Here is a 14258-nt window from a genome sequence, read left to right on the forward strand (position 1 = left end):
AGCGTAACTTGTGGAGGAGGAATCAAGGAGCGTACACGAACCTGTACCAACCCTCCTCCGGCAAACGGTGGCATGGATTGTGTTGGTGACAACAAGGAGGAGGAAGCGTGCAACACTAAGGCTTGTAAAGTGGAAAAAAGTAAGTAAACAAATACTATACTACTATAACTATAAAGATTCTGTACCTTATGGCCCGTTTGCATGTGAAAACTACCCATACTTTCGTCAGATGTAAGACACTCTAAGAAAGTGACGTTTTACAACGTTTAAGCTCGACAGGGTACTTCGTTTTGCAACACCCGTTTGAATTTTCAAGTTTATGCGTTGCGTGACATTAAAATGACGACCCGAGAAGGCCTTTCGCGCAGGTCAAAAGATGATATATCCCTTAATTTTTTTGCTAAATAAGCAGTTCTTTCACTAGAAGAAGTATTAATTTTAATTTGTCGGAGCTCTAATGAATAACTTTTCGTTTCAATAGCAAAACTCAATGACAGATGTTTCTGTCACTTAACAGCCGCCATGATGGTGCTCGTTTGGATGGGTACCAACATGGGGTAGTGGAGAACTCTTTTCAATGAATAAAAAAAGGTTCATGAAGGAAGCATGTAGAGCCTTAATATTTTAAACAAGTGGTGAAATAGCTGAGAAAGAACAGCCAAATACATCTAGGTACAACAAGAAGACCTACTTGGAAATGAGCTAACGTAGTGATTTATTAGTTTTCGGGTTTAGTTGCATTTCTCAGTTCATCATTTATTCAAAAGGATTCTTAGACCGAAAAAATATTCAACTAAAGGCTAGAATGTAGCACTTCCAATTGTCATTTACTTCTCTGTTTAAAAACGATCCCGGTGACAGACGATCCTATTGGAAAGAAGTTTTACTTGCGCAATCATTTTCTGGGAAATCTAACTTACATGTATTTCAACGTAATAAGATTTGCACCATGACGCGATTTGGGACCGTGAGAGGAGCCACTCGGGATAAACTAATTCGCTTGAACGCAAAACCACTTTAGAACTTTTTTTAAAGCATTTAACATATGGTAAAAATTGTAGCAGCTGGTTGAGATATTAATAAATGTCTCCGCTGAAATAAACATTTTGGGCTTTACAATTATTTCGATATCAGTGCCCAAGTCGGCGCAAAAAAAATGTCGCCATGAATAAAACAAGTGAGCCTTCTATTTTAATTGCAATACAAGTCTCTAGGGTAACGTTGTTTAATTAAAATTTTTTTTAAAAAAAAGAATAGTCAAAAACAACCCTCAGGGAACGGAAAGAACTGTGAAGAAAAAAAAATCCGAACAGACTAAGAAATATATAGACTTGCATCGGGCAACTTGCTTGCTCTTGCAACAGTCCATGCTCTTATAATTGGTTAAATGGACAATGAAAGTGAAAGGTTTTATTTAATACCATTTTAGTTAATGGAGGATTTACTCAATGGTCGGAGTATTCGGCGTGTAGCAAGACCTGTGGTAAAGGGGAGCAAACGCGTACCCGCACCTGCACCAACCCACCCCCCTCAGGAGGCGGAAAGGGATGTGGGAAAAGAACAAAACAGACCAAGAAATGTAACCTTGGAAAGTGCGAAGGTATGGAGATTATCAATATCGATCCAGTTCACTTAAACGTTTTGTAATATAAATTTTCGAATGCAACACATCAGTTTTTGGCAACCGGTGACTGCAAAAACCAGCCTTGTGACGTGGAAAAAGGTGATTAAAAACTGTAAGTAATGTAAAGTGAGATCATGCAAAGGAAGACAATTTCGATCTTACCGACTCAGGAAACGTACATAGAATATAGAGAGAACAGCTGTTCTGACTTAGGATACTCCGCAACAAATACATTAATATCAAATAAAATACAAAGGTCCGAGACTATTACACATTCTTTTCATTCTTGATTTTTCATCGATTCTTCGAATTGTACTCTGTAATTAGATCATCTACGCAGATTTACTGGAGCCCTGTAGCAAAACTAGAAGACGAGAAAAATTTTAGAAACCCTGCTGATTGCAAACGTTGATTAGCACTTTATTAAAGAATTAATGCTGCTACGCATACGCGATTCGACGAGAAAACTTCAAAAATGCCGCTTATGTAACAATGATGCATTCAAAATCAAAAGCTACTACAGACAGATTTGCCACTAGCAGAATGTGAAGACTCCATCTCACCCCAGTCGTCCCCGCTCGCTAAGCATTATTCTGAGAACCCATTGAGAGCAGACTCCCGAATAATATAAGCACTTTGCGAATCCGGCCTTTGGTGCTCGTATTAACCATGTTCTACTGTAATAAAGCGAACACTTGGAAGCTTTGACAAGAAAACAAAGAAAGCTTTTCTGAAACAACATTTGCCTTACAACGACTCATCACGTATTCTCACTTGTCTAAAATTTACCCAACTAATGACATCTTGGATTTTTTGTCTATCTAATACTAACAAATGTATTTTATGGCTGTTTCAACAGGACTGTAGGGAAAACAGAGTCCTTTGAAACAGGACAAACAGGTAAATATAAACAAGCCAATATCCTTGGGTATTCGTCGACTATTCCCTTACTTTTCATGTAATAACCTAATGTTGAGTGAAACATTTTGTTGTTGCAGAGTTTTGTTGTTTCAAATATCTTTTGAGTAAGGATTTAACATGATCGTCAACCATTTTTGCTAATGCATACCGTTGGGGCTGGGGAATAGCCCAGAAAGTATCACGCAGCTCAGTTGTACAATCAGGATCATTGATGCATGTATAATATACGGAGAAATCATAGAGGATACATACTGAGTTGGCCGTAACTCTGAGTTTCACGACTTGAGGTGATCATCAGACATAGGCTTCGGTTATTGCAATGAAAAATGTACCTTCAATTTTCATACGTACATCATGTTTAGGGTAATTACAGTGGTGATCTGTGATCAATTAGTGACCTGTAGTCGTATTATACTCATGTATATATAAATATATACTATTTATGTAACGCTTTCGAGTGTATGGTATACCTTGAATATCCCCATTGAATATCCCTCGAGTCAGTTGTATTTTCTCGATATACACAGGCCCCTTTAGGTGTCCTTAGCCCTTTTAGGTATCCCCAATTAATAGAGGGTTTCATCCTCGGCTATTTTACCTGGACACGTTAATAAAATTGTTGTCGTTCTTCTTGTAGTTGTTATTGTTGTTGTTGTTATACCATGCCATAGAACATGCGGTGACCAAAACAAACAATGCGACATACGCGCAGCGCACGACGGGAAGGTTGGGTGGAATACCGTCGAATATACTACGTACGGCTTCCTTGGACAGTGATTGGCTGTAGTTTCTATGGCATGGTATAAATATATACATGATGCGCACTGGACAATCATGATATCAACAAAAAAAAAAGTTAACGCGCCATGCTCAATGAAGATGCAAAAAGTTATTCTTATATCAATCATAGTGGCAACAGCGGAGTCAGAGCTCAACCAATTTCAGGAGATTGCATTAAATTGTTATCTCCTTCTACCGATTTGTTACACTTAACAACTGAAATGTTTTATTCTTGCAGATCTTCAGGTAGCAGATCAAGCTGAAAACTGACAACGGGGATAACTTATTAGATATTTGTGAATGAGGGCTGGGCAATCACAGTTACGTCTGGGAAAAAACTATTTAATGGGGAAACGTACTTACAGAATGTCCATATTTTCTCTTATGGAAGTTGGATTTCATGTGTCATTGTTGATCAGGTGAATCTTTCGTTTGTTGGTGTCGGGAAGAAATAAAGCAGGCTTGAAATGAAAGAATTTGCTGTGATCATTGCTTGTTATCTAATTGCTGTGCTTCTATTTGTAACGCTAGTTTAGCTTTCTAAGGCAAATTTTGAACCTTCACCGATTGGCCTCACTTTTTCAGGGAGAGTTAAGCATTATAAGCATTGCACAAAAATCTTGTTTATTTGGATCAATTCGATTTTTTTCTTTTTTTGAGAGAAAGTTTTCAAGGTGACCTCCAAACAGGCCTTGGGAGACTCTGAAATTCCGCTATAAATGACGGATGCTGCCCGAAAACGCAGATTTTTATTCCAACAAACTGAATGTTTTACACGCAACAGTTTCACTTTCTTTTAGATATTCTAAAGTTTCAACAATTCTATTCTGTCAAAGTTTTAGGGAGTTCTGAATTTTCTAAAATAGCTCCTGCCAAACACCGGAGTGTGCGAGCATGACATACCTACAGCTAAAAGCTATTTTGTCAAATGTGGGATCTGATCACCACTACAGATCAAATTGTAGATTTTCTACCTTCATTCGGCATTTTACATAGCACAGACGATGAATCCTTTTTCTCGACGATATAGATATGCCAATTAATGTAGCTGGGTGAGTTTGTGTTGCCATGGGACAACCGAATACCATGGCTACATAAACTGCTTTCTTTAAATATGTTTTCTAAGGCAAATAGTTGTTCCTTACCTGAGGGGGGAACATGCCTCAGCCTCTCTGTAGAGGCTTTTCCGAAGTTTGTGAGCTTCTTTTATTTCCCACGATACGATTTTGGAAGCTTCAGCTGTTCGTTTCACTTAAATAGCTTTATTGTCCAAAACCAATTTTCGTGATATTCAAAACTTTATGCTGCTGGACTTATTTTAGTTCAAAAGGTTTCGCTGAGGGTTCTGAGGGTTTTATTTCAAAATTCAAAATGTCAGTGTGGAATGAAGCGTGCACTAAGGAATACTGAATGCAAAAAATTCTAAAAAGTAATGCGAAAGGTACGCGGGACAAGTTTCGCATCTGAGAAACATGTGCATGCATTCTACATTTAGAATTGTCCGTTGGGCAAATTCCCATCCCCAGGGCTAAAAATGATGCTCAAATGCCTCACCTTAGGGTCACATTAGGAGATGAAATACCCCTTCTCGAGTAGCATACTGAAAAAAAAAAAAAAAATCCCCCATAGAACAGAAATTTACATGATTTGGAAATGCTATTTTAACTTACTTTGACACTTCAAAAGAAGCACAGTTCTTTCGCAGGCCCTTTTTCAAAAGCGCCAATGTCACTGACGGATATGATTTTCCCTCAGATTCCTCTTGAATCTTGATCTTCGTGATCTCCGCCGTGATTTTGATCAACGTAACAAAACGCAGAAAATTCGGCTCAAATTCACCCGACCCCACCCAGCCCACCCCTCCCATAGAGTACCAAATTCCCCACCCTGCAGATTTTGAGCGACATTGTCAAGTTCCTGCGCCCCTGGTTACATTCAAGTTAAATGCCCCTCGCGTGGCCGAGTGGTTTAGGGCGCTGGTGTTGTAATCCGGAGGTCCCGGATTCAAGACCTCCACCCCGCCACTAGCGGGATTTGTTTCTCGGTAGTCTTGAGTTCAAATCCTCGGTCAAGCTTTGTAAATAGCGAACTTTTCTGCCTCCTGCCAGTTGGGATTTTTAACTATGTTACGTTTATTTGAAATATTTGTTTCCTTTGTTTAAGTGCATGGCATGCCTGTAAACTAGCTAAGATTAGTGCTTGTATAACTAAGTGCATGACCACTATAAATAAGATTTAATTATTTTTTACATGTTTTTACAAATGCCCCACGTATGCCAAGTGAAGGTGTTGATGTTTATATTATTTTATGCAGTGCATGGTGGATCCAGGGAAGGTCAAAATGGCGGGCGGGCGAGTGGAAATTCTCATCCTTTCCGGTGACACTAACAGTCGTTGTATCTCTTGAGTTATAAGGATTGGGAGGAGCGGAAGGGCTTCTGTAAACAATGAGCTCTAATACAGAACTCCGAATAATGTCTTTTTCGTGTGAACAGTGTGTGGCACCACAACCGCAATTGTCTATCGAGATTAATCACTTTTTACAAAAGCCCCTTGAGAGGACATGTGGCTACTGGATAGTGAATGACCACAATGGTGCAAGTTTTAGTCTTATTGCTGAGTATTGTTTTGAAATTTGAGTGATATACATTAATATAATGTCCTATGCATCATTGTGAGCAACATTAGGGACCTTTATTCGATGCAAGGACGGGAAGGCCAAGACTGGAACGGCAGCGGACAAGGGAAACTTTCGCGTGTCCCGTCGCGTCGCCAAATGACAAAATGTTTAAATTTTGTATAATTTTCGTATAGGACGGCGACGTCGATAACTCTAGTTTCATAAAAGCTTTTCATCCTTTAGAGATGAAAATACGACACGGAACTTTTTCTTCTTTATATAAGTGAAGCAAACATTCCTGATCTGTCGGTATTTATCCTGAAAGAATCCAGAATTTCCTTATGAAGAAATTATGTGAACGATCTTATCGACCTGGTTCAGATTGCTTTTTGCCATCAGAGCGTTTTAGAATCAATGCTGTCTGTAACCGAAACAAAAATTTATAATAAAACAAACATTACATTAAGTTCCGGGTAGTATGAAAACATGAAATAAGCATCAATTTGCAAATGAACATTTTATTCGCTTGATACCTGCTTTAAAGGTTCGTAACAATCGTATTTCCATCAAAACCTTTCGGAAACTGCTCAAGATCCTGCAAGATTCTTCGAGAACAATATTTTGGCCTGGTTATATGAGGCAAATAAAAAATACCTTGCCTACTCACCAAGTCACGTCACTTCGAAGAGCGTGGGAAAACAAGTCTCCAATGTCCTACTTGCGGCCATCATTCGTAATGCTCCGTAACGCTTCCGTATGAGTATGTTTCTGCTAGTAAATTCGCACTTTTTTCACTCCGATAGTGATGTTAAATTAAACGGAATTAATTTTGCGCAGTAAAAGTAATTTTCATTAAAACTAGCGTTTTAAAGGTGAAATTCGATCAAAAGAACTCCAGCAAATCTCGAGGTATTTTCGGCTTTGCTTCTTGAGATTCCTCCGAAGGCTTCCGAAAAGTTACGGACTATCTTACACACCTGGTGACATTACGGTTACTGACTTTTAGCCGACTAGACGCTTTGCTGCGTGTACCCAGGCAGTCGTTATACTGAGAAGCACTAGCTATATTGTAATTGAGCTAAATCTTCTGCATTTGAAGTTGTACGAAATTCAATCGAATCGATGGGCCTAAGCTCTTCTGCTTTTAATTGCATTTCTTGGAATCGATTAATAGCTCATTACTCGTTTGCAGGTCTTTATAACAGCCAATAAACGTTTCAGTCTATTTTCCTCAGCCTTTGTCGTTGTTATTTGGGTTTCTCAAGCAAGCGAGACATTTTGAATTTCGGAGTTATGGCGGTGCGTGACATAGACCTACGAACGCGTTTGTTGAAAAACATATAGTTATCTCGTGATGTTTAGCCCAATCAGAATTTAAAGTACTAGGAAAAGTGCTTATGTAAATGCTTGTTTGTTCAGTACAGATAATCAGTCGCCTAGAGAGCCAAAGTAAGCTCCAGATGTTTACACTATTTTCCGGCCGCAATGTTGGCGTACCGCGGAGGTACTGGTCTCTGTAAATTTGTGCAAAATATTTCGACGAATATCTGAGCTTGGGAAAACGCACAGACTTAAAAATTAGCGAAGTGTCATCTTTATCAATCTCCTATAACATCACAATTTCTTGATTTAATCCACTAAATGGTTTTCGAATAATTTTTTTATTGCGTCAGGATTGTGTGACAGTGCAAGCCAAGAATTGTTTTGCTAGGGTCAACATACACGTACATTAGTTTCTTTCAACTTAAATGTACAGTAATTCGCTACATTGGTTTCACTCTTGTAAAGACACATAACTCTGTTACAAGAAAATAACGAGAAAATATCGTTAAGTTCGAGATTTTATCTTTATTATACTTAACGAAGTTTCTCAGAGCGTTTTACTTAGGTGTCCTCGAACAGATACATTCGTAAACAAATTCTCTAACCTTTCTGCTCTTGTCGTTCAGACGTTCTTGAGTTCATGCTGGGATTCTACTTGGTTCACGATCACACGATGACGCTTCTGAAGAAGCTTTTTATCAAGTTGAAGAGTTGATAGCCCCGGTTGATGGCTCCTTTGGTATAACATGATTCTTGATAAATTCACTCAAAATGTTCGCTCGTAAATTGATCTCTCGTAAGGCTTGCAGCCCGACCCGTTCCGAAAACGCTTAATGTCCTTTAGTGTTGGTCTATCTCGAACGGTGTGTTCGTTTGTATATGATTTCATCGCCCTAGAAATCATGGAATCCGTGCTAACTTTTCACAACGGCAACTTCTGTAAATTCCATGTGCTGTGCGCATGCACAGGAGACGCATGCGCTTTAGAGACCAGACGGCGATTTTTGACTGAGGAAAAAAAAAAAAAACACGGGGCCGAAATTTAAACCCAGGCCTCACTGCCTGGGTAATAACCACAAAAAAGGAGATCATATCCGTCATCGATGATTGTTGTGATTATATACTTAGCTATCTGCACCTCTTGACGCAAGTAAGAGGCGCCAAAATGTCCGCCAGAGGATCGTGAAAGAGTCTGTAATATTTTGTATAGAGAAAATTGCTTGACTTAGGGCCTCTTCGTATGAGCCCGGTAACCGGGACATATTTTGTTGTCTCTTCATACAGGAAACTTCAGCCCAGTCAACCGGGATGACATTCAAGAATCAATTCCAAAATGGTGGAACATAAAATTAATTTTACGTGCAGTATTTTTATATACAAGTTACATTTATTTCCACACTTACATTTTGAATTTTGAAACAAAATTATTTTCTGAGTGTTGAAACCATTGTTTGGTTAGCAATTCTGTGCAGTGTAAGTTTTCATAAATCTACCTTACCGATTTTGCTGCAAAAGTGCTTCATTTGAAAATTCTCTTATGGCCGGATGGACGTTAAGATTTAGAAAAAAAACCTAACATATTTTGAAAGACCAATTTATCATCCACGTATAGCTCAGAAGTGAAATAATTACAATAAACAAGGCAGAATCCCGGATGTAATAGTGTGTGGGTATGTACTTTTTTAACTTTTTGATTCAGTCTATATTTTCTTTAAAAGGGATTTCTATTTGAAATTTAAAATTGTAAACTGATCGCATGAACGCTGATTCCTTTGTATGAATTAAGGTAAGGAATTTGGTTTGGGGCTACGTTACGCAAAACCACCCTCGAGGGTGCCTTGTGTAGGGAAGCGTCTAAAGTTATATACCAATTAAAACTTGTAGCAGCACGAACGATATGAAAACGGTTTTATTATGTTAAAACTAACCTAATATAATATTAGCCGCTGTTGGCTATAAACGAATTATATGAGTCGTGTTTTTGCCGCAAGACGCACACAAAGATTGAAAAACACTCACCACGAGTGCTCACCTTAAAAAGTGTGTCGTGGATCGACCTTCAAGCTAACCTTATTGTAACTCAAAGTAAGGTGAAACTAAACTGGGAATGTCATGGGCTTAGGCTTGTATCTATAAAACAAAAATCGCACCTACAAAAGCCCAATACAAGAGCTGTTAAAAACACATCTCTAAGCGAAATTTTTGATCCTACCCTAAATCCTCCTGCCATATCGCCTTGCCAGACGATATAACAAGATTCTAGAAAACAAGCCAAGTAATACGGATAAAAAACTAATTAATCTTATTACCATTCTATTTACTTTCGTTTCTTTAACAAGTGAAACTTTGGTAGCTCACAGAGAGGACATTGAAGAATATTACTCAATAAAGCTTGTCACAGCTCAAAACATCTTTATACACAGCCGTCAATTTAATGGTTGTCTACAAGTCCGAATTTAATAAGTTAGAAAAGCAATTTGAGCATTGAACATAGCGAATTTTAAAATTTCACTGGCCAATTTTGCAATGTTTTGAGCTCCACTGGACATCAATTTTAATGAATTTTACAGAGGAGTAGGGTGAGCGGATTTTTTGACGTAAGTCGTAAATATGAAATACTTAAAGTCAAATTTAGTTCCATGATTTTTTTTATACTACATAATTTTTATTCCCTTTGCTTTTTATTCCAGACAAGAACACTTCTAGGCAACAACTTGATACCCTCAATAAAACAGGGTGAAGCAGCGCAAGGGACAACTTTGCTGCAATACTAAGTCTTTATGCAAAATTAATTGCATTTGCTCAAGCGGTTTTTTTCACAATTCTTTTCTTGTAGATACGTTCTAAAACTATAAAATCTTGTGCTCCGATTTTTAACTTTTGCGAGTATTAAATTGCGTATTTACTATGATCTCGCCTGGTGTGTGGCTAATTTCTTTAACATGATAATTTAGAACGCTTTGTATATTGATATCTTAGCAACACTGACCACTACACCCGTAGTCCTGTTTAATTAATAATGGTATAAGCACATTCATTTCAGGTGCAAACTAAATTTTAGAAATTTAGAAGAAGTTCTTGTTAATTTTAATACAAATTTAAATTAAATCATGAACCACTGTGATATTTAAGTGTACTGCACACTATGTTCAATTTACACTGAAGATGGCGAAAACATCTGCCGAATCACGTTTGTTAAACTCTAGGGTGTCGTGTTTTTGTTAAGCTGTTTAACTAGTCTCACGCTTAGAGAGCCAAATAAGTAATTGCCGAAAGCCGGACTCACACAAATAGAAGTGAAATGGTAAAAACGACGCACGCAAAAACTACCCACGCGTAGCCCCCTAATTGCGTCCAAGACGTTAATGAGTTCCCTTTTGCATTCGGGGTATATTCCTTCTACCACTATTTTAATTTTTTTTTTTTTTTTTTTTTTTTGTTCATAGAAAGGCGTGTAACAGAGAGGATTGTAAGCGACTTATTGTCAAAGAAATTATGTAATTATCTTCGATTAAACTGGTTTCAATGTATTGCAAATAAATATATGTTATTTTCACGCTGGGAGGTCCGTATTGTGACAAAAAAAAAAGAAACCGTGACCGAGGTCTTGAAGGCCGTAGGCCGAGAGCAGCATTTTCAAGCCCTAGGTCACAGATTTTCACTATACGGACCGACCCTACGTCGGTAAATAACTTTTTTTCTCTCTCTCTCTCTCAAATTAATTTTTATAGTTTTTGAACCTTTCCACACATACACATCGCGCGTTCGTTACCAGGACAGTGGTCATAGACAAAAAAAAATCGAGGCGTTAAGAACCAATCAGATTGATTCGAAATTCGCAACTTCGAAATTCTTGATTCGAAATTCGTAACTTTTAAACACTCCTCTTTTTAAGACCTGTACAGGACAAAGGACTTTCTACTATCTAACATTGTCATTATGGAATAGTTTAGAAAGAAATCTTAAGCTAAGTGAATCTCTGAATAGATGAAGATGAAGATCACGAGGTAAACTCTTACGTGAATTTTTATCTTTATAATACAATATTGTCACATAGTTTTTCCTTATTTCATATAATTTTTATAATTCCGTACGTTGATCTATTTCATTTTAATTGTAATGTAACTTATTTAGTAGTATTAGTACTGAAAAGCCCCCATGGGGTGTGCTGATAAAATTTGTATTGTATTGTATTGTACTGATGGATTCGTTACCGTGCGCTCTTGGAAAGAAGTAATGTTGATAGTGGGCTGCTGACAATTGGTCAGAATTTTAACTGTATCTTGAGAAATAACGCGGTTGTTAAATAGTATCTCAGATCTCAGATCTGCAAAAATGTAATGATAAATCGAGATATTTCAACAGCGTAAATCCACTTATCTCCCTCGTGATATTTACGTTATCCCAAGCTAAGAGCGAAGAGTTCAATTGGCGCAAAGGAAACCTACACGACTTGTAATTTAGTTTGTTCACCATTCATTGCATTTGAAAAAAGGTGTTAAGTCAGACGTTTCGTCGTTGAAAAATGTGAAATGAACTCACGTTAATACCACCTCCAAGCCTCTGTTCAAATTTTGTGTGGGAACATATTATCAAAATTACCATTCTACAACTAGAATATTTCCTTTTCCTCAGTCATTATTTTGAGTCCTTTGCCACGAAAACGTCATTTTTCGCAAAAATGTGAAACATTTGTTCAAGACTCCCTGTAGGGAGAAATGATATTACACCGTGATGCACTACACAAATTGTCACAGAGCAGGCTCTCTAAGCGTCGAAAGTATTGCTCTCATTTAGTACAGCCGAACAAGTTTAGCGAAAAGGTGAGTGCTGAAATGTTTGCTGGACTATCAGCTAGTAATTGCACTTTTGTGAACCTTTGCCATGATCCATGCGAATCGAACATTTCATTTTGGGGGTAAAAAAAAATGAAAATATAATGAATCTTCGATTGCTACCTTACTTGACGCAATGAGGAAAATAACAACTGCAATACTTTAATTATATCAGTTTTCGTTAGGCAGTACTATACGAGACAGATTAAAGTTCCTTTTTTGCTTTTTTGTTTTTGTTTTTGTTGTTTTTTCACTGCCGACGAAGGAATGGCCGGTCACGCAATCAGAAGGGCTTTAAGTACATGTAATTTTGCTCTGTTGATAAGAAGAGTAGTTAGCCATTCCTAGGGAAATTTAGCACGGACTGTGAACTACACTGCACCCCTTAGGCTGAACATTCGAAATGGTCTGCAAGGTACCTCCATTTAAAAGCATTCACTTTCTTATGACGGACTGTCTACTAACACTGAGCCAACCCAAAATATCTGAAAAATCAAAATTCTTCATATTTCTTCTATGGTAAGCCTACAAATGTGTGGCATTTGTTTTTCTTGAAAGTATTTTTTTATACTCGCCAAAAAATGACAAATTCGTTACGGCCCCTCGAGTCCTAAAAAACGCCAAAATATAAGTGCCTCGTATTCTTTCTTATAAACCTCGTCCTGTGGAGTCCGCATCAACTATGATTTCAGTTTGAGCCTGTATATTTACTGCTGAGGGGTTTACAAGTAATTTAATGCCAGTTATGCTTCTGTGGGTTAAATTTCAAGATCATGACAAACTCCCTTCCTCAAGATTCTAAATTCAGTTGCTGGCAGGTTGGTGTTGTGATTATCAGGATTTTCAGAGCGCTATTACTCAGCGCTAATAGAAAGTCGACAACAGCTTTTATACCAGGTTTTATAATGAAATTTCCTCTTTTGAAATTTGCGAATTTTAGTTGTTTCAGGATGTTACCGGGTAGCGAATTTGTCTTTTGAAATATTGAGCATAATTAACAATTGGGAGTCGAATTTTAGTGACGTAAAGCGGCTAGTAATGACCGTGAATTAGTTAAAACAAATATTAAGTTATACAATCTTTATCCATTTTTTAATTTTTTTCTCACGCTTGGCGCTCTATAAAAGCTTTAAAAGGCAACCTGAATTTATTTATGAACCAGGCCTCTGCGCGACGTTAACCCTATTCAGACCGGGCTATTTTGTGGTACTCGAAGAACGGGGTCGGGGAGGCGGATCTGTGGTCCTCTGGAAACGGGGTAGGGGGGAGAAGGGGGTGGAGGTCCGCACCCTGTTACAAGCTATGATAATGAAGGAAATGACGGCAATGTCAACTCAAATTAATTCTATAAACCTGCTCATCTCAAGTGGACAATGAGATCTACGAGAACTAAGAGAACTACGTACTTTTATGGATAACTGATATCCGATAATACAGAATTCAATTTCCCCTGCCCCCGCCAAAAAAAAAATATGGGGGACATTGAATACTGTTCGACGGGGCAATAAGAAACTTACTCTTGATAATGTAATGTTTCTAACCAAAGGCACTGAATTTCATCAATTTGTGACTTGCATTGACTAGCAAAAAAAGTTAACACAGTAAACACTTAATTATTTGTAATTTTAAATCTGCAAGTTGATTTATTTCGGCGATGAAATTTCCACTGTTTTGGTTGGCCATTGTGGTAATTGCAGATGTCTGCAGAGCTACTCCAATTGCAGGTAGAAACTAAATTCAATTTTGTTTTTTGATCAACCATTAATCTTTTATAAATAAATTTTGCAGTTAAATCTGTAAAATTTGGAAATCAATCTTTCTGCTCGTACAAATGTTAATTCCGACGATTGAGGGATCAATTGGTCAGAAAATTAGTATTTTCACGGTACAATCGAGAGGCTCGATGGGGTATCAAAGGATGCTTAGTGACTATTCAGGGTTTTATCAAGACGTTGAGCTAGATCGTTCCAGGTCAGTCAGGCTTATAATGTTCACCCACGTTTTTATGATTATGTTTTTTTTTTTTTTTTTGTCTAATATACAACTTGACTTAGTAGATGGTTTGAACCCAGGAGTATTAGTAGTTTGATTTGTGTGATCGTCCGGATGAGGGCAGGGTTTAAGGGCAAATTTGCTCAAAAATCAAAAATAGTTC

At 37.7% G+C, this 14258-nt stretch overlaps 1 protein-coding gene across 2 annotated transcripts in view; it reads left to right on the forward strand.

Annotated features, from left to right (window-relative positions):
- LOC145485120 (uncharacterized) overlaps positions 1–3988 on the forward strand; it is an 18559-nt gene extending 14571 nt beyond the window's left edge. The window contains exons 12-15 of one of the 2 annotated variants that reach the window (XM_081463797.1): positions 1–139; positions 1430–1600; positions 2484–2524; positions 3564–3988. The exon at positions 1–139 is cut by the window's left edge and continues 47 nt beyond it. In XM_081463797.1, coding sequence (XP_081319923.1) covers positions 1–139; positions 1430–1600; positions 2484–2491 — 318 coding nt within the window. In that variant the 3' untranslated portion in view covers positions 2492–2524; positions 3564–3988. Of the gene's footprint in view, positions 140–1429; positions 2462–2483; positions 2525–3563 lie in introns of those variants that run through there. The other variant, XM_081463796.1, reaches the window with a different exon arrangement.
- The last annotated feature ends 10270 nt before the right edge of the window (positions 3989–14258 follow it).

Source organism: Orbicella franksi, chromosome 4 (genome assembly GCF_964199315.1).
Source record: "Orbicella franksi chromosome 4, jaOrbFran1.1, whole genome shotgun sequence".
Taxonomy (NCBI): domain Eukaryota; kingdom Metazoa; phylum Cnidaria; class Anthozoa; order Scleractinia; family Merulinidae; genus Orbicella; species Orbicella franksi.